This window comes from Oncorhynchus kisutch, linkage group LG19 (assembly GCF_002021735.2).
Source record: "Oncorhynchus kisutch isolate 150728-3 linkage group LG19, Okis_V2, whole genome shotgun sequence".
Classification (NCBI taxonomy): domain Eukaryota; kingdom Metazoa; phylum Chordata; class Actinopteri; order Salmoniformes; family Salmonidae; genus Oncorhynchus; species Oncorhynchus kisutch.
The window spans coordinates 14544829-14567328 of record NC_034192.2 but is presented as its reverse complement, the minus strand read 5'-3'; the positions used below and the strand labels follow the sequence as shown (position 1 = coordinate 14567328).

Below are 22500 nucleotides of genomic sequence, written 5' to 3'. Positions count from 1 at the left end.
ATACAAAAGGCACTCTATTCTCTATTTTTATGCACTATTGTTAGGTCCATAGCGTTTCTCCAGTTGGGTGTACTGCATGCAGAAAAGAATGGGTTTCACAACCCAGTGAGTGATCTGCAAATTGCTGTACTTCTGAAATACTTGTGAGGAGTGGGGAATAGTATCGGATGGGGGTAAGTCTCTGTGATAGCACTAACAGCTGGTCTATGACTGATCCACGGGCTCTAATAACAGCAGAGATATTGAATATTTACATTTGCTTACTCCCATCCTCTCCTCATGTTAGCGATATGAATCAATATGAATCGGGGGGCCGTGTGAGCAGCGTGTAGTGACTCTGGTTAATCCATCTGTTGATCCGTCCTTTATCGATGTCTTCACCTCTTTGTTTTGATGTCCAGACTGAAGGTCTTTGTTGAGAGGTAGTAGCGTAGGTTCAGGTGTATATCAACTCAACGCCACTGGGTCGCTTTGGTTTGGTCCCCCTTATCTGTATGATTTGATTTCTGAATCCACCATTTTGACTTTCTATTGTTCATATTTTCTATTTTATCATTTAAAATGCACACTCACTCAATGATGTAACTATTCAGGGCCCACGCCGCCCAAGAGATTCGCAATGACACTGTCAAATGCTCATATGGAACACTTTCATGGAACGGTATGGCCTATCATTCCAGTTGAGTTTACCCAACAATCTTTATTTACCTGGATTACAAGGCCGGAAAAGCTCCAGAACTCCCACGCTTCAATAGTACCTGTCTTGATTGAGTCACTAGCAAAACTAGCTGCATGCGTTCCTCTGCAGGTATCAGAGAAATTGATCCCCTTGTCTTATTAAAGCAGCTAGAAACATGGAATGGATTAATATGAGTGTGACAGGCCTGCTTACTGCTTATACGCGTCTAAGTCACTGATAAATCCCAGCGTTTTCCGGTATTTAAGAGCAGGGAAGACGATACACTGTAGATTATTTAGTACACAAGCATATAAACGCATCAGCTTGCAATTTTAATTACTTGTATTCATGGCTAAAGGCTCTCGCCTGACTAATTCTATCCGGAGGTTCATCGCGGTGTTGACGTGGCGACACAAGCTGCTTTTCCACATTTGCGTAATGTGACAGGTCTATCATTACCCGGTAAGCCCATGGGAGCGCTCAATAAACACCTATTTCTCCCAGTAAATCCCCTCGCCTTCACCATGCTGCTTACAAGGATTTCCCAAGGCACACAACACCCTCTGGTCTCTTTTCTACTGCTCTACTCTCCCTCTCACTGTGGCAATATTTATCTCCCCGAACGCATTTTATACACTGACATTTAGGATACAATTAAAGAGACGGGCAAGATGACGAATAGGGAAGAGAGGATTTACAGAGGCCTTTGCAATCTGACAATTGTTCTCCCGAACCAAGTCAACATCTCAAGTTGTCAGACGCCGTCAATGAGGCCCTTGTTGGCTTGTTTGTTTTCTATTGTCTCAATGAGGCCCTTGTTGGCTTGTTTGTTTTCTATTGTCTCAATGAGGCCCTTGTTAGCTTGTTTGTTTTCTATTGTCTCAATGAGGCCCTTGTTAGCTTGTTTGTTTTCCATTGTCTGAGGATGATTCCCTCCTGCCTTGATGTGGGCTAGGCCCTAGCTGCCTTAGCAATTCACCTGTGATGTATGTGCATATAGCACACTGGGTACACCGCAAAGCCTGGCACACTGACACATGTATAGTGTGTGCGTTGAATAACGATGGCGCCGCGCCGTGTGGGAGGCACGTTGGGTGTTCGGGGAAGGATTGAGTAAACAGCTGGATCTGGGCTGGATCAGCCCGTACGTGTCGGTGAGTGAGGGGCTGCCATGGCGATAGGATATGTCTCATTGATGTCAGCGTTGTATACAGCATAAAAGATGGTGGGGGTGATCCGCTGACCACCTCTGAAGACCGTTGGAGAGGGTTGCCCAACACACACACACACACACACGCGCGCGCGGTGCGAGAAGGGCATTAACGAGGTGATCGCACAGCGCTGTAGATGAACAAAGGAGGTCTTCACTCTGTGTGTCAAAGACACCCCCGTGGTGGAATAGCTAGCTAGACCCTCCATGCCTCTTCACATTATGCAACCCAGACAAAAGATCCGTGCCATAGGTTAATATTGGATTTGCCCCTCAGCTCTATTAGCATAGAAGACATCGCAGACTCCCAGGTCCCTCCTCGTTGACTTTCCCTGACTCTCTAGTAGCTAATGGTTAACCGTCAGCCATCCAAAAACCTGAGCCGTGACCGGTGTTAAGAAAGCAGTTTCTCTTTTATACAACGTTTTTAAGGCAGTTTAACAGTAATGACACCAAGTACCATGCCACCAAATTCACCTTGAGTGAATATGCAGTGTACAGTGGTTGAACTCTGAACTGTGTCAAATGACTGACTGTTCCAGGTTGGCTGTTGGTTGGTTTTATGGATGAGAGGAGCTGTATTATAAATACGATGTTAGTTCTTGCCTTTCTTAGTGGTTTAGTGACTCCAGATCTGCCTCCCAATCAGACTGTGGCCACTGGGCCATCCTGTGGGTGTCACTGCTTTAAAGGTCGCCGCCATACATCTCATCACGGTGAAATATCCCTACGCCACTTTCCTTAACGTCCATCTGACTATAGTCCCCCATCTGGAACGCAGAAGTCTTGAGAAAAGGCTACAGAGATATAGGCTGAGGACGGAGGATGGAGAATGGTATTCCACATTTCCCTGTATTAATATCTGCTCTGCATTCCCCCTGCCAGTGGCAGGTTCTCAAAGTAGGAGAGGAAAAAACGATCACCGCAGACTAACATTTTGTTATTATTCATGACGAAACCTTCTGTTGACTTTTGGAGGAGGAGGAGAGAGCAAAAAAGTGTCAGCACATTTTTACTCGAACACCCCCGGTGTGACTGCATGCTTTTGTAACAAGAAAACAATATTTTATTTCCCCCCCATCTGTGTTAGTTACACACACCTACAGGACAAGATTGCAAAATTGCGAGGACAGAGGAGGTTCATCATTGTGATGCAAAATAAGTTGAAATATAACCCCAAGGCGAGCGGAGGCAGAGTAGAAAAACATGAAGGAAGTGCTACGTCCCCAGACCTTTGATGTAGCAGCAACACGGTTACCTTCTGACAGAAGATGCATGGAAGCAATGAGCGAGTTATACCAGACCCTTACACATGCAATCTGATTATTCTGGCCTGGGTGTTAATTGGATACTAACTCGCAGATCTGGCACGAGTAGCAGACCAGGTGTTGGGAAGCCGTTCCAAGTCACAAACTATAATTCACTGAGCTCCTTGAAGCACTTGAAATTTAGCTCGTGTCATTTGATGAAGCGGCTGATCCAGTGGTCTCTGTAGTACCTGGCACATCACAAGGCAGACTGGCTGTTCCCTCCAAGAGTACCAGCTACTACGGGACACACCAAGATACCTGCTAGGAAATATCAACTGGTAAAGACAGTACAGAGAGCTATTGTGATAATACAGTGTGTCTGCTCCTCTCCACTAGAGGCTATTAAACACTATTGTAGACACTGTTGTAGTGACATATTTCTCCCTTATTTTTTATTTCTCCATTATTTTGCCAGGTAAGTTGACTGAGAACACGTTCTCATTTACAGCAACAACCTGGGGAATAGTTACAGGGGAGAGGAGGGGGATGAATGAGCCAATTGTAAACTGCGGATTATTAGGTGACCATGATGGTTTGAGGGCCAGATTGGGAATTTAGCCAGGTGTCCTGACCACGGAGAGTCAGGACACCTGTTTAACATCCCATCCGAAAGACAGCACCCTACACAGGGCAGTGTCCCCAATCACTGCCCTGGGGTATTGGGATATTTTTTAGACCATAGGAAAGAGTGCCTCCTACTGGACCACCACTTCCAGCAGCATCTAGTCTCCCATCCAGGGACCAACCAGGACCAACCCTTCTTAGCTTCAGAAGCAAGCCAGCAGTGGTATGCAGGGTAGTATGCTGCTGGCAAATAGTACTGTTACACAGTACATGTCCTCAGCTTTATCAATGAAAAGGGAATCAGGGTTATCTACACAGAGATAGATATGTTTTGAAGGACTACTGCATCTACCATAACCCACATCTATTTTATTAGAGGACTTCATGCAATTGGTGTCTTTATGTTTTGATAGATTGCATGTCGCATACTGTGCTGATTTGGGGGGGGGGGGGGGGGTGATAATCTATTTAGCTCTGGTCCTGACAATCTGTAGTATTGATCTCCTAATCCGAAGTATGTGTGTGTGTGTGTGTGTGTGTGTGTGTGTGTGTGTGTGTGTGTGTGTGTGTGTGCAAGAGCAAGAGCAATTACATTATGTATTACACTTTGCCCACTTCTCTGAGAAGTTCTGAAAAGTAAGCAAAGCTTGCAAGGAGGGGAGGAGGCCTGGTAGGAAGCCTTGGTGGTCTGGCCTAGAAGTACCCCCCTATCAATAAGAGCCTGGCCACCATTGGCAGTAATTGGTTAGTAAATGAGCAGTGTCAGCTGAAAAGGGACTGGAGGGGTCAGAAGTTCAGCAGCTCAGAGGGAGTCTGTAGTTTGGGGCCCTTGGACCCTGGGGAGCCCGGGATTGAGATGAATTAGAGGGGGACACTGGAGGAATTCCATCATCTCTCTCTCTCTCTCTCTCTTTCCTCTCTCTTCTCTGGGCTAAAATGGGTCTAACACCTTAATTAACACTGAAGCTTGTTTCTGCCAAGCAGCTCAAGTAATTACCAACTGATGCCCCTCCATTTCTCATTTTATTTATCTAAACAGTATCTGTGGCTGCTCTGAGACCGTTTAGCTAGTGCTGAAGAGGCCCTTATGTTATTCACTCCATTCACCATCCCATCTCCGGCCCTGTTTATGCCTCAGTCCCACATCTAATCGGGAACTTCCCCCACTTATTACCGCTAAGTGAATTCTAGGGAAATTGAGAGAAATTCAAGTCTTTTTTTCACCCCTTAATTGTTTAAGTTTTAACTCTGATACAGTGGGATATCTCCGACTCCGGCCTTTAGTGTAATTTGATCATAAATCCATTTGTCGTAGAGATAAGCCCAAGTGGGTATAATCGCCGAAGGTGCATTCATCTGCCCATTGGTCCGGTTCAATGCAGAGAACCACCGAGCGGTGGTGTGTTTTTAATCGCACAATTCTCAGTCAAATCTAACAAAATACGAGGCCTCTCACCGGAAATAAACTGCAACTGCTGCCTTGGCGTCTAGAGGTGCCTGATCACTTCTCTCCGGAGAAGAAGTTGACCTTTTTGCAGCCGTGAAGAGGCTTGTTCGTTCTCTTGACTCGGGTGTGTGACGAGCGAGAGAGAGCACCTTAATGATGTGCTTGTTCTTGTGAGGGGCAGCCAATGTTTTCTCATCAGGATCCAATTTAAAGGTCCTTTGTTCTGCACTCAGACCTTGGAGCTAAGCAGCAAACCACACGGCCTCCAAAGTTCAAGTTGATAGTCGTCGTCTTTCCTATATGCCTTCCTCTGCTTTCGTAAGGTAAAGGAAATCAACAAATAGGGAGCGAACAGAGAGCGCCCAAGACGGCTTTGATTGCCATGCCGTGTGTTGTTTTGTTTATAGTCCAGTTAACCTACATGCCAATGATAGGATGTGTTAGTTTTGAGGATTTGGAGTAGGACCATTTGGGAACAATTTGCACATATAAACGAATTATAAAGATCCATTTCTGTTATTACCGTCCCCCCCCGGTTACCATCCTCAACTCTAGCTCATTTTCGAATGATTTAAGGAATCCCGTTAAGTTTTCGTTGTTGTTGTCATAGTAGATCGGTAGCGTGGTTCCTTGGGATGACAGAGGAGCTAGCTAGCTAGCCTAGCATTGTTGGATGTCATGGTGGTGGTCTGATCCTGTGCGCGAGAGGACCGTTCGTTGTCTGCCCGTGTTTATGACGCGACGGTCCCTGTAAATGCTTCCTTAATTTTGTCCCTTCGTGGCAAAATCATTTCGAGGAGAAGCAATTCAGCCTCTGTTCCTTTCAATCCACTGCTCTTGTCAATCAACCGGCCCGGGCTGCGGTATCCTGCAGAATGGAGGTGTTATATTCCGGCAATTATCATGTCATATACTCGAAAATGTAAATGAACGCGTGTAAAATTAAATCTACGGGTTGTCAGTGAAGAATAAGAACCAGGAGAGCAATTACTTATCTATCGTCTCTCATCTTGGAGGCTCTGATACGTCAAGCAGAAAAGCATTCAGTTAAATGCCTGGAATTAGCTTTGTGTTGGGGCTTCAACAATGGACCAAGGGCCGGGGCCTTCCTCTCCTCCGCCTCGCCTGCCTCTCTTTTTGTTTGGGGAAGAGCGATGAAACGAAGATGATTATCATCCATCACTCGCCAGCTAAAAAACGAATGAATGCGGGGAAGCCACTTCCTTGACTTCATTCGTTGCCTGTTTTGGCTTTTGAGTCCCCTTGTTTTCCTTGTCAGCGTTCATGGGCTTATACCTCTTACAGAATACATGGTGTTTAGTGGTGTAGTGAATCATTATGTTGTCTTGTGTGGTTGTGTCTTTTCACTATTTACAGGTTTACATTTCAAAACCCAGACTCACACCAGGTCCCCCCGTTTGTCAACCACATTAACCACAGGATCCTCATTCAAGCAGCCAATTAATGGGTTTAAATGAAAGCATTGTCATCCTGTCCCCCACAATTCAACGGGGTGGTCCCCAGTGTAATTACACGTCTCAGATGTATCTTAAGGTTTAATAGCACTGATGGTGAAAGCACGGCGCATTTAGTCACATGCAGATGTTTCATTTGTGACTTTGGTTGCTTTGTTCGGCCGCTTTCTTTTGTGTCTCCTCAACGAAGTGCAGAAGAGAGTGAGGCTCCTGCTATCACACAACAGCCTTCACATACACACACTCGCGCCCGCCCACACACACACACACACACACACTCTCTCTAAGACCCTAATGAACAATGGTGGCAGGCTAGGATTTGTTTGAATATGAATGTGGCGGTGCGGTGCGGTGGGGGTGGGGTGGCGGAGGATGGGGCTGGGGATGGAGTTTGACCTTCAGCTGTGATTTTCAGTTCATCAGGATTAGTCAAGCTGGGCGATCAGGAGCGCTAATGCATAATGACTTCTAAAATGAAAAATGTGTAGTGACCATGCAAATGTCTCAGCTAATCAAAGAGGGGAACCTGGGCTGAGGAGAGGAGAGAAGAGCAAAACAAGGACATGTCAAGGCCTGAGAGATGGGAAGGGGGGGGGGGGGTGGATTGAGGGGAGGGGGGGGATACAGGGAGAGATGTATGGAAAGTAATCAAGCAGCTTGATTAAACAGTAGCGTTAGACGTTAGGGGGACAGGGGGGTCTTATTGGCCCTTACTGTCACGCCGTCATCGTATACTGTCATAGCGACTCTGCGCTAAACGATGTCGCAATTAGCGAGGGCTACGGAATGCCCACGACTACATACCGTGATATTCAGTATAGTCCTATTCTATAAAGACGCCTGCAAGAGATTTAATTCACCTTATTTTAGCATACGATACTATTTGGTACACTATTCTGCGTCTGCAATGGTTGGATGTGTCATATCGGAGCCTGTGTAATAGAATATTAAAATGCCTAAAGCCCTTGCAGTCAAAAATAACACTTTCAGATTAAACCGTGTCCCCAACAGGTGTCAGTGAAAGTTTCAAATTCCTTTATTCGGCAGCATAGCAGAGTAAACAAACTCATCCCAGCGTTTGTTTTCATTCCAGTCATTGTAAAAAATATATATATATCTTTAAATACCAGGCATGATATACCAGGCGTGATATATTAGCATTATAGCTACATATAGCTCTTTCTGCTTTGTTATTGATCTGTTGTCTTAGAAAGTCACTATCTACTCTCTAATACGGCAGGCAGGTTTGCCGAGTGGTTTGAGCGTTGGGCTAGTAACCAAAAGGTTGTTAGATCAAATCCCCGAGCCGATAAGGAAAAGATCTGTCGTTCTGCCCCTGACCAAGGCATTTAACCTACTGTTCCTAGGCCGTCATTGTAAATAAGATTTTGTTCTTAACTGACTTGCCTTGTTAAATAAAGGTCAAATAAAATAAATTAGACTTTGGCTGAGAAATATATATCTTTGTTTTGTTTTGGTGAAGTTCTCTCTAGCAGTTTTGACAGCAGCTAGTAATTGAATGATTCTTATCGCCTAAAAAATGACAGGTTTTTCAAGATGACACTTCGGTCGAGAAAGAATTGCGCCTCTGGCTGCTTTTTCGTGAGAGTGAAGAAGTAGAAAAACTTCTATGTGCTGTAGAACGGCAGCTGGTAATTCCACGAACAGAATTGTCCTTCCAGCACCAACTAGCAACAATTCTCTCAGAGCAAGTTTCTTCAAGAATCCTCTCCCTCCCTGTCTCTCCAAGGCTCTTTCTGAGTGATCTCTAAACTCAGGGTTGTCTGGGTGCTGGCATGCTGATTGTGCATACCAAGTGTCCACTTCAACTGTGTTATTTTAATCAACTTTGGAGTTGTGCATTTTCCTGCTGTTTCACAATGGCCGCCACTGATAGGCATGCCTAAGGCGGTTCAAGGGTTCAGCTAATTAGGGTATACGTCTATTTAAATCCCTCTCTTCTCCCAGCGGGCGGACTGTCAAAAATAAGGCAAGGAAACACAAAGGCACAGCACCCATCCATCCTTCAGCACAGAGTGCCTCAGCACAGGGGTGACGGGAGACATGCTTTCTCTACCTTTTGGTCCCCAATTACCATGCTCCCAGTGGGCTCTGAGGCCAGCCAGACCCTGACGCATTCTCTCTCTCTCTCTCTCTCTCTCTCTCTCTCTCTCTCTCTCTCTGTTCCTTCCTGCCTCTCGTTCTATCTCTCTGTACCTCTGTTGCTCCCCCTTTCTCTCTCCCTCTCCCTCTCCCTCTCCCTCTCACTCTCACTCTCCCTCTCCCTCTCCCTCTCTCTGTCCCTTCCTCCCTCTCGTTCTCTCTCTCTGTACCTCTGTTGCTCTCTCTCTCTCTCTCTCTCTCTCTCTCTCTCACCCACCCTCCAGGTGCCAGTGTCGGTGGCCATGATGAGTCCCCAGGTGATCACCCCCCAGCAGATGCAGCAGATCCTCCAGCAGCAGGTCCTATCCCCTCAGCAGCTCCAGGCCCTGCTCCAACAGCAGCAGGCTGTGATGCTGCAGCAGGTACCTAACATACACACACTCCTAGTAGACAGACACAGAGAGACACGCACAGTAACACACCCACACAACCACATACACACCGAGAGGCATTCACCTAGACACACACACATAGTCACACAGTCATACACGCACAGTTACATGCGATGGTCACATAATGCCTGCATCCATTGAACCAAAGAGTGGCCAGGGACATTCTATCTGGGATGCTTTGAATCATGTCCGCTGGTCATTGAATGATAATGCCAACCGAAATGTTATTTTCTCTATGTGATGTCCCATGAGAAGTCAATGGGAGTTACAGCACACACACACACACACACACACACACACACACACACACACACACACACACACACACACACACACACACACACACACACACACACACACACACACACACACACACACACACACACAAACACACACACTGACAGTAGCACTGTATACCCACCACACATAAGGTACAGTACATCCATGCCCCCTGCGCCCTTGACACAGTTAGAAAAGAGAGACTAGAAGTGACCACTTTGACCACGTCACAACCAATTACCTGTATCCCTCCGCGGGTCTATTTCCTGGGAGCCCTCGGGAAAGGTAAAAGCTGTCCGTTTCAGGAAGATGTCCCATGCAGGCTAGAAACTGATTGCAATTTATATTCTTTATAAGACTTTTTACCCTGCTGTATCTACTCTTTCTTCAGGAGTCACTGAGAGTCGCATAGACAGCAGAGAGTGGATGTTATGTGTGATGTGTGTTAAACGCATTACTTTTAGAGTGATGAATCCGGGTCCTTCGAGTGTGCTGCATTCACTTTAAAGCATTTCAGTGCCTGTCAAGACATTAGACCAAAAACTGTATTCTAGTTAATATGATTAATTGTGCCCCCTCCAGTACTGTGCGAGACCATTTAAAGTCCATATGGAGAAGACATGGCGGGAGAGCGAGACTACAGTATGTGTGTCCCCTGCTAGAAAATGAATACGATTATTTATGGCACTTCCACTGTGTGTTATTCGTAACCAACATGTGTCGGTGTTTGTTGTGGCACCTCATTTTCCCAAAATAAAATAGAAAATGAATTGCAACATGGTCAGAACCTTGGCAAATGTTTTTTTTTGCTGCTGCTCTAGTATGGAAACAGACTCCTCATGAACCTTACAAACACATTGCTACAGTATTATACCATATGGTCAATATACGCTGTCTTAGTAAATCGAGGCTTTCAACGGCCCAAAACGTCACACGCCGTACCAATGACACCAAGAGAAAAGAAGCATTTGCCAATGTCTATTTACATAGCCAGAAGACAATATGGACATTCTCCTGGGTCACCTGGAATGTTTTTTTTTTATCATCTATCTCTCTTTCTTCCCCTCCCAGCAACATCTGCAGGAGTTTTATAAGAAACAACAGGAGCAGCTACACCTACAGCTTTTACAACAGCAGCATCCTGGAAAGCAAGCAAAAGAGGTGGGTATCTGTTTCAGACCCGGAATGGCCTGCGAGTGGGAGGCAAGACAAAAGCAGGGAACAAGTCTAGATGATGTCCTGCTGGCTGTCTCACTCAGTTCAGTCTACCAGGTTAGCAGCCGTAGTTTTGGGGAGACCTTCCCATGTTTCTGGGATTCCACAGAGCAAGCTAGCTAATCCAAAGCTAGTGTTCTCTAATTTCAGCTAGTGGTTCTCCCAGTGTTACTGGATGTGTACTGTATGTGCCTGAGTGTGTGTTTGATGGACTGAGGACTGGCACTTGTTATCTACCGCTGGGGGAGACTTGGGGAGAAATGACAGGGTTCTCTCCCTCCTTCTAGAACATGTAAATGGAAGGACGTGACGTTAAATAGTTAAAAAAGCCCAGTTTGAGCCGATAGAGAGAGACAGGACCGAGTCACAGGGTCTGCTGATTAATGAACTGCTTCTGTGGGTTTGGGCCTAGTGGCGAGCAGCAGAAAAGTTAGAGTGTGACGCGCTCATAAATCACACTGACAGCCCGCCAGTCTACCGGGCGAGGCTCGCAGTCTGTCATAGGAGCCGAACATCGTAGCACGCCGCACGCTGCGCCGGGGCCAAGTCTAAACAAAACATCTGGGAAGCAGTTAAATTGATCAAGAAAAGGTATCACAGACACCTTTTCCCAGACACATCTCTCTCTCTCTCTCACCTCTCTCCCTCTTCCCTCGTACCTCCCTCCATCTCTCCCTCTCTCTCTCTCTCTCTCTCTCTCTCTCTACCTCTCTCTCTCCCTCTCTCTCTCCCTCTCTCTCTACCTCTCTCCCTCTCTCTCTCCCTCTCTCTCTCCCTCTCTCTCTACCTCTCTCCCTCTCTCTCTCTACCTCTCTCCCGCTCTCTCTCTTCCCTCATACCTCCCTCCATCGCTTTCTCTTCCCTCATACCTCCCTCCATCTCTCTCTCTCTACCTCTCTCTCTACCTCTCTCCCTCTCTCTCTCTCTCTCTTTCTCTCTCTACCTCTCTCTCTACCTCTCTCCCTCTCTCTCTCTCCCTCTCTCTCTACCTCTCTCCCTCTCTCTCTCTACCTCTCTCCCGCTCTCTCTCTTCCCTCATACCTCCCTCCCTCCATCTCTCTCTCTCTACCTCCCTCCATCGCTCTCTCTTCCCTCATACCTCCCTCCATCTCTCTCTCTACCTCTCTCCCTCTCTCTCTCTCTCTCTCTCTCTCCCTATCTCTCTACCTCTCTCCCTCTCTCACTCTACCTCTCTTCCGCTCCCTCTCTTCCCTCATACCTCCCTCCATCTCTCTCTACCTCCCTCCATCGCTCTCTCTCTCTCTCTCTGTCTGTTCAAGCAGCCCATTATGCAGACCCTACAGGAAGCTGCTGCTGACCTCCCGGAGGCTTTGTTTCTGTTTGGATTTGTGGATAGAATTTTCAGCCCTCCGTCGCCATCAAATATGGAATAGAAATTGCTCCCTTATTTCTCCAGAGACGGCGGGTCCAATCCACATGACTTGATCCATTATGCAGTCTGTTTTCCAGTGAGCGCATCACAAGTTTTGTCTGCCCCCCCCCCAGGCTAGGAAGGGAAGGGTCTTCCACTGCAGCTTGTCTCTCTGTGAAGTGTGACTTCCTCCACATATATCCTCAGGAGTGTCTCTCCACAACTCGATGGCCACCTTGGTCTTTTAATTCTTGGCAAGATTCTCCTACAACAACAAGCCTTTCCTTGAGTGTTACAATGGAATCTGATAGTAGAAAAAGAGAGGCAGTCAGAGAGAGAGAGTGACAGAGAGAGAGAGAGAGAGAGAGAGAGAGAGAGAGAGAGAGAGAGAGAGAAAGAGAGATAGAGATGCAGAGAAATGTAGAGCTAACAGAGCCAGTTGTATGATAGCTCCATGTTTCCTAATAGACCACCAGAGATCTCATCCACAGCCCACTGAGGACTAAACTGGTAATGAAATGAGGCTCAGTTCTTGGCATGTTTACCCTTATAGAAACGTATTATACCATGGTAATACACAGTTAGCTGTCTGATCGGCACCTGCAATAACGCCAGCTTAGAGTTCAGAATTGTAGTTGTATTATTGTCTGTGGAATAGTACGGTTTTGAGCCACAAAAGTCGGGTCTTTTTCCCTTCCTCTCCTGCTTGTTTTTCTGTGGTTGCTTTGGCAGTTTTTGTTGTTGTTGATGTCGTTTTGCTCGGGCTTTACGCAATCGTCTGTCTGTCTGGTCCCGTGGTAAACAAGGTTGGGAGGGTGGGGGGGAGAGGGGGAGGGAGGGGGATAACGCTGGTGTGCTCAGTAGCTGTAAATCTCCTAGCGAGTTCCCCTCGGCCCCATAAGCTGTAATAGACCATCAGCAAATGGAAGACAATTAACTATCAGCTGTGGGGGGGAAGGGATTACCCAGGGCTTAATATCATACAGAAGACTCGTCTCATAGCAGTCTGGAGTGGCGAGTGCAGTCCGCCAGTCTATTAGCCCGGTGTGCCTAGCTTTGCCTCGTTCAGCAAGAGGAGGAGACAGAATAGAACAGGAACTAGGCAAAAAACAAGGCGAGGAAAGAGAGAGAAAGGAGAGAGGAAGAGAGACAGGCAGTAGTTAAGATCATGGAAGCAGCAGCATCGGCAATGGAAGCATCCTCGTCATCAGTGTGGGTGCCCACTTTCTTGCTAATTTGTGTAATTTGTGCTCCTCTCCTCCTCCACTCCTCCTCCTCCTCCTGCTCATCTTCACTATAGCAACAGCAGCAGCAGCAGCAGCATCAGCAGCAGCTTGCCACCCAGCAGCTCGTCTTCCGGCAGCAACTCCTCCAGATGCAACAGCTCCAGCAGCAGCAGCACCTGCTCAACATGCAGCGCCAGGGCCTGCTCTCCCTGCCCCCAGCCCCAGGACAGGCAGCCCTCCCTGGGCAGACCATGCCACCAGGTAAGGGGGTGGCTGGAGGAAGTGAAGGGGGAGAGGATGGGGAAGGGGAGAGAGCCTGGGGCTTCAGGGGTTCTGGGGCTGGTGCTGGTGCCCACACCGCTCACTCTCTCTAGCTCTCTTTCTATTTCCCTCTTTGTTTCTATCTTACTTTCTCTTGGTTTGTCTTCCCTTTTTGTTACTACCTCTTTCTCTCTCTCTCGCTCAGCTCAGCCTGTCTCTCTGTCTCTTCCTGTGTCTGTGAGCGTTTCTCGCTCTCCCTCTATTCCCTCGCTCCCTGCTCACCCCTCCCTCTCTGCGTTGTTGTTGTTGTTGTTTACTGCCTGCCTCACAGTAAGCAGTGAAGAAAAGAGACAAGAGGAGCCGCTTCCATTTTCTCTCGCCTTTGCCAAGAAGTAAACACGTGTTTACCAAAATGGCAGGGGGGGGGGGGGTGAAAACAACAACAACAACAACTAGGAAGAAACAAAACGAAGGGGGGTCAATTACCGGTGTGAGGCTGAAACAAAAGGACAATGCCTGTTTATCTAGCTAGATAATATCATTTGTGCTAACTGAATTCTGCTTTCTCTGTGACTGTAATCCAGTGGCAGCCATTGTGGATCAATGCCCGTGGTTCCCTGTAGATTTCATTGGAACACTGCATTCTTATTAAGTAGAACCGCTGACAAGAGATCATCCCAGTTAATCTCTCAGTGTAGCCGTGTGTCTTTTGATTAAAAAAATTTAAAAAGAGAATCCTGAGTTAGAGATGAAGGACGGCAGTAAACAGGAGGAGGCTATTTCCGTTGGTTTGTGATGCCTCTGTGTTGACGTAGTCTACAAGATAATCAGCTCCAGGCATTGCAGTGTGTGCGTAACTGTATTGTAACTGTGTTGGTCCTCTGTTTCTCCCCTCTCCCAGCTGGACTGAGCCCAGCGGATCTCCAACAGTTGTGGAAGGACGTGACCGGCGGCCACAACATGGAGGACAACGACATTAAACACGGCGTCGGCGGCCTGGACCTGACCACTACCAACTCTTCCTCGACTACCTCCTCTACCCCTTCCAAAGCATCACCTCCCATCTCCCACCACTCCATCGCCAACGGCCAGTCTCCCGCACTCAATTCCAGAAGGGAGAGGGAGCGAGAGAGGGAACGGGAGAGGTACGGAAAGTGAGCTACTCGTCCGCCACCCACTACACAACACATTGTAGAAACAAAAGTTAGGACGACACAAAAAGCTTGTTGTCGGCTGGTAGTTGTTTGTTGTTTTATTGCTTTCAATAATGTACAAATACATTCAATAATTATCTATAGAAACAACCGATCAGAGTATTTGTCCCCGTTTAGAAAAAAACAACAATAAAAAAACACATTTGTTCCTGCCGGGTTGAACAAGATGTTTTGTTTGTTTGTTCAATAGTTTATTAGTGTCTTGGTAATATTCAAAAACCAGCCTGGGCCTCCCTAGGGACAGCGTAGGATGCTATTGAACACAGTTGCTTACACTATATCAAAAGCAAGGAGAAGAAGACACCGGCAGCAATACACAGCTGTGCGAGCAGAAAGCGAAGGTAACCGCCTCGCACATGAACTATTTAGTGGGGCTTTTCTTTTGAAATCACCTTCCCTTACCTCTTGTCATGGAAACAGAATACGTGATGCCAAGGTGGTACTTTAGAATGTTTATCCTTTGCGATGCCGCCTTTGTTTGTGGTTCCGACTGTAAGAAAACACCGTTCGCATATCTGCCTATCTGGTTCTATGCATTATTCAAGGCTCTTTCCTGCGCCATACGAAGAATGTGGCGCGGTGTAGAGGTGTGGGGAGATTACAGTGGAGCTGGATGTGTTGTGTAATTGGTTTCAAGTCGATGCTATCTGCTGCCGCCACTAAACGGGGACTTGAAAAAGATGTCTTTGGAAGGCAGATGTTCCCCTAGAGGAGAAACAAAACCAGGAGGAGGAGGAGGGAGGGAAAATAAGAGGAAGAAAACACCTTTTATCTGTTAGTGTCCCCCCCGAACGCGGCGTATTGTCAAGGAGAGATGCTTACTAACACACAGTGGATCGATGGAGGGAAAGCCTGTCTGTAGAAAGCATGTGTGAGCGCTCACACACACACCGACACACAAACACACACCCTCCAACCCACCAAATACAGAAACAAGTGGAGCCGAAAGGTTAAACCGTCACTTTTAATAGGATGTGCTGTCTACTCGGGGTCGTAACTTATTCGGGTGCCATTTTCCAAGCAGGACTCCCTCTTGTCCTCAAAATAACATGAATTACATTCATCTCATGATGAAAATTATATGGCTGTCTGGAATGTTCATGTTTACTTGAAAGCCCTCCGCTGATCGCTTTACAAGATGAAGAAATTGGGGTTGGGAAAATAAGAAAAGAAAATTGGTCCCTCTGTCAATGGGTTGGCTGGATGGTTTTTCACACATTGTTTAGGGGTTTGCAATAACATTGGGGATAGCTAAACCTCTAGATCAATAATCAGATGTTAATCATATTGCTAGGCCTCATTTCTCCCTTCTGTTATTAGGAAAACCCTATTCCATTTATAGTGCACTACCTTTAGCCAGAGCATCAAGAGCCTCATAGGCTCTGGCCGAAAGTAGTGCCCTTTATAGGGAATGGGGTGCTATTTCAGATGCAGACAGTAACTTCCATCCTTGGATTAATTAGGCTCCTTCCCTCCACCTAGCAGCCTTGGCAGTTGAACTATTCAATAGAACAGGGCTGAATTGACCTGCTTTGACCTGCTTGTCGCTGATGGTAACCTGACAGCCACCAGCAGCCTCAAGCCATTATGGCTTTTTTGATGAATCTGACGCCAGTCTACCCTTCTCTCTCTCCTTCTCTCTACCTCCGATTCATCCTTTTTTTTCTCCCTCTGTCTAACTCTACCTGCCTCTTTCTTTCTCCCTCTCTCCCTTTCACTCTCGCTCTCTCTCTATCCACCCCCCATCTCTTTCTCCCCCGTCTCTCTCCCTCCCCTTCCACCCTCTCTCTCTCCCCATCTCGCTCTCTCCATCCATCGCGCCCTCCTTTTCTCTCCCTCTTATTTTATCCCCCTGTCTCTCTCTCTGTCTCTCTCTCTCTCTCGCCCTTCTCTCCTCAGCTCATTACATGAGGAAACCGGAGCCTCCCACTCCCTCTATGGTCACGGGGTGTGCAAGTGGCCCGGCTGCGAGAGCGTCTGTGAGGACTTCGGACAGTTTTTGAAGTAGGTCTTACTCTGAGAATGTCTTACTCACCCCCCCCCCCCCTTTCCTGTACTGACCGACCGCATGTATCATCATGTCTTAGCTTACACTGTGAATTTACTTCATGACTTGTGCATTACGTTACAGTCTCCTGTTTAATATATATTTTTTTTAAAGTCCAAGCTCAATGACAGTTGCGTTTAACAACCACGGGCCAAGACAACGGCCCCCATGATATCCGATGAAGCTTCCCGTCGCCCTGCCCAAGCGTCTCTCGTGCCTCTTTCCCACAGCAGAAACGACGTCTTATGTTCCATGGTATAAAAGTTGTCGTTCATCAAACGGAGACGAGCTTAGCTGCTGTACATATTTTGTTTCTCAGTGATGAAGCCGCAGAGGCCTACCCTGGGTTATTTCCCACAGTACCAGAGCGGCTTAATCGAGGGGGGCCCAACAAAGAGATAAACACGCTTGCATCTCAATTGGGACATTTTGACGCATAGTTTGTATAGACTGTCAGGCTTCCTGGCTACATTAACTCTCGATGTAAATGATCTCCGATTGACACCCAAATCTCCTCTCCGGCTCGCCGAGTTGGCGTGAAAGGGCATGATAGGCTTGTGTGAAGAGCGTCAAAAAAACGAATGGCAACTTGTATTGACGCGCGGGGGCCCCCACAATGGTTGCATTCAGTGTTGTCATGGCGCCGACGACGGACGGAATGAACTCTTCATGCGCCATCAACAATTTAGTTAATTAGCTCATTTGTAATTGGTCTGCTTTGTTGCCTGGGATGTCAGTGGGAGACATTAAAAGGGGAAGGTGTTCGCTCGTGCCGTAGATCACAAGTTATCACGTTGCCACTCGCTGGAGAAGCGAGGCTCTTTCTCTCTCTTCATTCGAAAAGAGAGCAGAAAAGGGCCAAAACGTTCATTGGAATATTCTAATTAGATTTGTAATTAACTGAGAAATAATGATCTCGTCGAGCGTTTCCACTGGTGTAAATGTCCATGTAAATTCCACACAAAACTCTTTTGAAATTGGGATATTGTTCTATTTTGGCGAGGCGGATTCTTCCTTTACATTACAGTGCTGTGACTCCATCACCCTGCTTCTGTGATGATATGGAAACCCACCAGGGCCAAACCAGAGTTGTAGGATTTAGGTCAGGCAAAACCAACGGCGGTAGCTTGTTTAATTACACAGCCGTCTGTAGCACTAGCATGTACACTAGGGCTAATGTGTGTCTGTGTAAAGAGAAATGACTGAAAGCCAGACAGGCTTAATATACAAACCTCTACAGGCCCCACGAGTCAGACAGACAAGACATTTATTGTGCATTATATCAATGCCTCTATTCAATGGACACGCCGACAATAGACGCTCCTTTGAATTGATTCTCTCCAGGTGTATTTCTATCACAATGTCTTTTCTATGGCTGTTATGTGTGCTTATCCCCTGGGGAAGATGTACTGTATGGAGCAGCATGGTGGATGTCACTGGCAGAGGTTTGCTCTGGGGGGAGGGGGGGGGGGGCATGTTCGACTTTGGCATCGAACATGTCACCCTCCCTAGGAGAGGGCGGTGACCTTGGTAGTTTATTGTTCAAACGAGAGGCTGCCTGGATCTTTAACTTAAAGACCTTCGCTCCCTTCGGTCTCAACGTAGACTTTGATCTGAAGCCATTCTTGCGGTTATTGTGACTTTGCCATTGTAATTGTTTGTAAGCTTGTGTCGTCTAAAATGGATCTATGATCGTATGCTATCCATTTGTTTGTATGCTGTTCTTTGCATGCCATTTTAATATTTGAGAATTAACCAATGATATTAGGCCACTCTTGGCCATGATTATAGACACCTGTGTGTCTTTTGACACTATACAAACGAGTCATCCCGCAGTGTTTGTGATCATACCCCGATGAAGACAGCTTGGCTGTCGAAACGTTGGATATTTCATTTTTTTGCATCTGAGCTCCTACAGTGTGTGGCTCTCTTTTATTTTCAAGTACTATAAGGTTACATTATCTATTCTGCTGGAGGCCCTGGTGCAGAGGAGAAGTTTGCCCTTGCGGCTTGAGAAAGATTTGGGCTGTGTGGGAGACTGCGTGGCTATAGCGGATTAGTGGCCCATCGCCGTACACTCAGTTCACTTTGCCTTACATGAATCCACCCGCGACTGTACCACTGGCTTCCATGTAAACACAGCTAAGTATGTTTACTGTATGGGCGTCTTTATAGCTTAGTTTCTCATTTAGGCTAGGGCATAGGTACACGGTAGGTTACGAAACATGTGACTGTGTATGTTCTTTAGGAACAGTGTAGAAGAAAGGATTGCACAGATAGGCATGTACTTTACACTAGTAGACTGGGAAGAGGCGCTGCAGGTAATTCTCTGACAGCTGGTGTAGTGTGGAAAGGGACCCTGCTTCAAACGAATGTCTTTACAAAACAGCCTTAAAGATTCTGGGTGAGACTCCGCGTCGTTGCATCCAGCCTGCGAGGAGTCAAGAGGTTCATGTACTGTAACCGGCACATGAAAACAGACAGCAACAAAAGACAACGTGTTCCTGGCAGAACAAAGATGGCTGCTCGTCTGCCTTGCCTTGGAGGAGGTGTCGTCGGTGTCAGGGAGAGCCTTTTGAATGTTTTCGGAGATGCCACTCATCTCCTCGGCAACAGCCAGGTACAAACACACTTTAAAATGGTTGACATAAAATAGGTGTCAGAATCAAATGGCACTTTAAGAGGAGAACGCGAGGAAGGGGGGAAACCTAGGTAACCTGATGGTTGGTTGCTGGAGGTAGGAAACATGCAGCGGGCGCGTTTAGTCATCTTTTGTTGTGTTGCGGGGAAGAAACTTGTCAAGATCAGCATTTAATAGCTCTTCAGTGTCTCTTTTATGTGTGTTCACCTGGAGAGCTAGCCTAGAGGTTGACTGGCACGTTGTGTTAGCTCTGTAGTTCAAACGTAATATTAGCGTGGGAGTGTTCGAGGGGGTGTCGGGTGGGGGGGGGGGGGGGGGGGACTGGGTGGGCCTGTGCGTGCATGTCGATGCATGTAAGTGTAAGTGCTTCCAAATAGTTTTGTGGCGTATATATTTTCACAGAAGGTTTGACAGGAATGAGAATAACTCATTTCACACCCAGGTTTGTTCTTTTAGATTAGTGTTATGTGACATGTGTACATTTTGTGGGCATAGCACGGTACTGTACATTGCAATCAATGCAGAAATATTTGATTCATTCACATCGCGTACATTTTACTCACCCATTCTGTTTAGTATTATTATATAATGCTTCCTGCTCTGTTCCCTTGTTCTGTATTGATTTACTTTCCCATCTGTGATCTCACACACACACACACACACACACTCTCTCTCTCATCCATCTGAGAGGAGTTAGTTACCGTTTGATTATCGCCTCCAATTAAACATCCTTCAGCCCGTCAGCCCATATATATATTCATACCCACCCTCCAAACCTCCAGCATGCCCCGACCGCCAAACCCTCAGACCAGGGTCTCCCTAAATCGATGCACCTCACCGTCTACACAGACAATTTATCTGCCTCCTCACTTAACTCTTCCCCTCTCTACCCTCCGACGCCATGTCCCCCTCTTCCCCCTTACCCAGCAGGCAGTAGCATCAGAGAGAGAAATGGCAAGTGGAGAGAGAGAGAGAGGGAGAGAGAGAGAGAGAGAGAGAGAGGGAGAGAGAGAGAGAGAGAGAGAGAGAGAGAGAGAGGGAGAGAGAGAGAGAGAGAGAGAGAGAGAGAGAGAGAGGGAGAAAAAACGTTAACCTGACTGCGAGTGTCTCTAACCGTTGCTTAATTAAACCCACAAGGCAGTAAGAAGCCCCCGAATAGGCCCCCTTAGCGCTACTCTGCCAGACGTCTGGCTGGGTGTGACAAGACCTTTAAAACTGAGGGCATTACATTAGTTATGCATATGCTGCTGTCTGGTCTGGTGTGGGTCTGCAATGTGTGTTTGTGTTACTCTGCGCCATGCTAGACAGTCAGGGTAGAGAGAGTCCCCAGCCTAGCTAGCATGAAGGGTATGGGTTGACGAAGCTGTGATAGGACACATGGACAATTAGGCACCATACTGTATATGTGCTTGAAGGTATATTAGCAGGCTCTTAGAACTCTCAGTGTATAACTTCAGTAACTAGTGTATATATTTGTCTTAATGGGCGGTGTTTTTGTCTAGAAAATCCTGCTATACACAACACACCACTGTATTAGTGTGGCCTCTCTGTCCCTGAATCCCTCCATCTGTCAATCTCCCCAGCTCTCTCTCTGTTTCTCTGCCTTCCTGTGCTATTGGACCCATCACATTGGTTATTCCCCTCTCAAAACAAAAATCAATATGCCTCTAAAGTGACCCATAAATTACGGGGTGGCCCCAGAAATGTTTGTTCAGAGCTGTCTTTGTGAAGGCGTCCAGCCTCTCTTCCCTCCCTCACCTCTCTGTTTGTACTGCTCTGAGTCTGACTGGGCCCGGCTCATTAGGGGATATTCTGGTGACGATGACGGATAACCTGTCTCTCTCTCTCTCGCTTTCTCTCTCACTCTTTCTGCATCTCTCTCGCTGTCAATCTCTCCCTCTCACACCACCTCTCTTTCTATGTCTCTCTATGTCACTCTCACTCTCTTACACCCTCTCTCTCTCTATTTCCTCCTTTCATATTAATGCATAGTAGCAGCGCTTGCCATTCTAATATTTCACATGCAGGCCGTAATCTGTTTGTAATCGCCTTGCCAACTGGCCAGCAGAAGAAGAAGAGGAGGACAAGAAAGGGATCATTAGAAAAAATGGTCGGAGGAATATCAAGAGGTCTTCTGCAGCTAATTCACCCCTCCCCCCTCCAACAGGAGAGAAAAAACACAGGCTGCTTGTCTGTCGATGACAGGGAAACTTAATAAAGATTTTTTTTTTGGGGGGGGGGGGGGGGGGGGGGGGGGGATTAAGAATCTTCAAGGATAGCGGGCCAGCCCACTAGGTGCTTTTGAAGTAGCTGTAATTTATAATACACGCCATACATCAAGTGCATAAGATAGCATTATGAGCATTGAAATGACAAGGGTATTTGCAGCATTAGTTCCCTCTTCCTGCGAGGGACGTGATTAAATGATTAATGAAATGCCCCTTTGCAGTGCGCATTCTGAAACAGCAATTAGACACGGGCTGGAGAGACCCACCGGTCCAGCCTCCCCCCCTCCTTTTTAATGCTATCTCATTCCTGATTCAGAATGGAACATATCTGAGCATTAGACCTGAAATGGTTACAAACGCGTTAAACAGGAATGAAATTGGAATGGTTTTAAATGTGCCCGGCCGTAATTGAAAGGTACTGGGCTATTGTGATTACAAATGTCCCGTTCTGTGCTTTGTTTGGCATACTAAGGGAGGCTGGTGACTACGTTTGTATTGTTTAGCATTTTGCTGATAAACAATAAATAGGAAAAGATAAAAGTATATATTGCCGTACCTGGTGGGGGGGAGAGGAGAGGATAAAAAAAGATGACGGAATTTTAACACTATAAATATACATCTTATTACATATGGTGTGTGTGTGTGTGTGCGTGTGCGTGTGCGTGTGCGCGTGCGCGCGTGTGTGTGCGTGTGCGTGTGTGTGTGTGCATGCGTGTCAGAGAAAGAGATTTAAGCTGCCACTATTGCACTGGAGGCAGTGCTGTAAATGCTCATTGA

At 46.8% G+C, this 22500-nt stretch overlaps 1 protein-coding gene across 13 annotated transcripts in view; it reads left to right on the top strand.

Annotated features, from left to right (window-relative positions):
- The window catches only part of LOC109864633 (forkhead box protein P2), a 114587-nt gene that overhangs the window by 67029 nt on the left and 25058 nt on the right, over positions 1-22500 (top strand). For 6 of the 13 annotated variants that reach the window (XM_031797934.1, XM_031797941.1, XM_031797936.1 and 3 more), the window contains 6 exons: positions 9073-9210; positions 10102-10161; positions 10591-10680; positions 13407-13593; positions 14495-14747; positions 16707-16811. In XM_031797934.1, the coding sequence (XP_031653794.1) occupies positions 9073-9210; positions 10102-10161; positions 10591-10680; positions 13407-13593; positions 14495-14747; positions 16707-16811 (833 nt within the window). The remainder of the gene's footprint in view (positions 1-9072; positions 9211-10101; positions 10162-10590; positions 10681-13406; positions 13594-14494; positions 14748-16706; positions 16812-22500) is intronic. The other 7 variants (XM_031797942.1, XM_031797939.1, XM_031797938.1 and 4 more) reach the window with 3 other exon arrangements.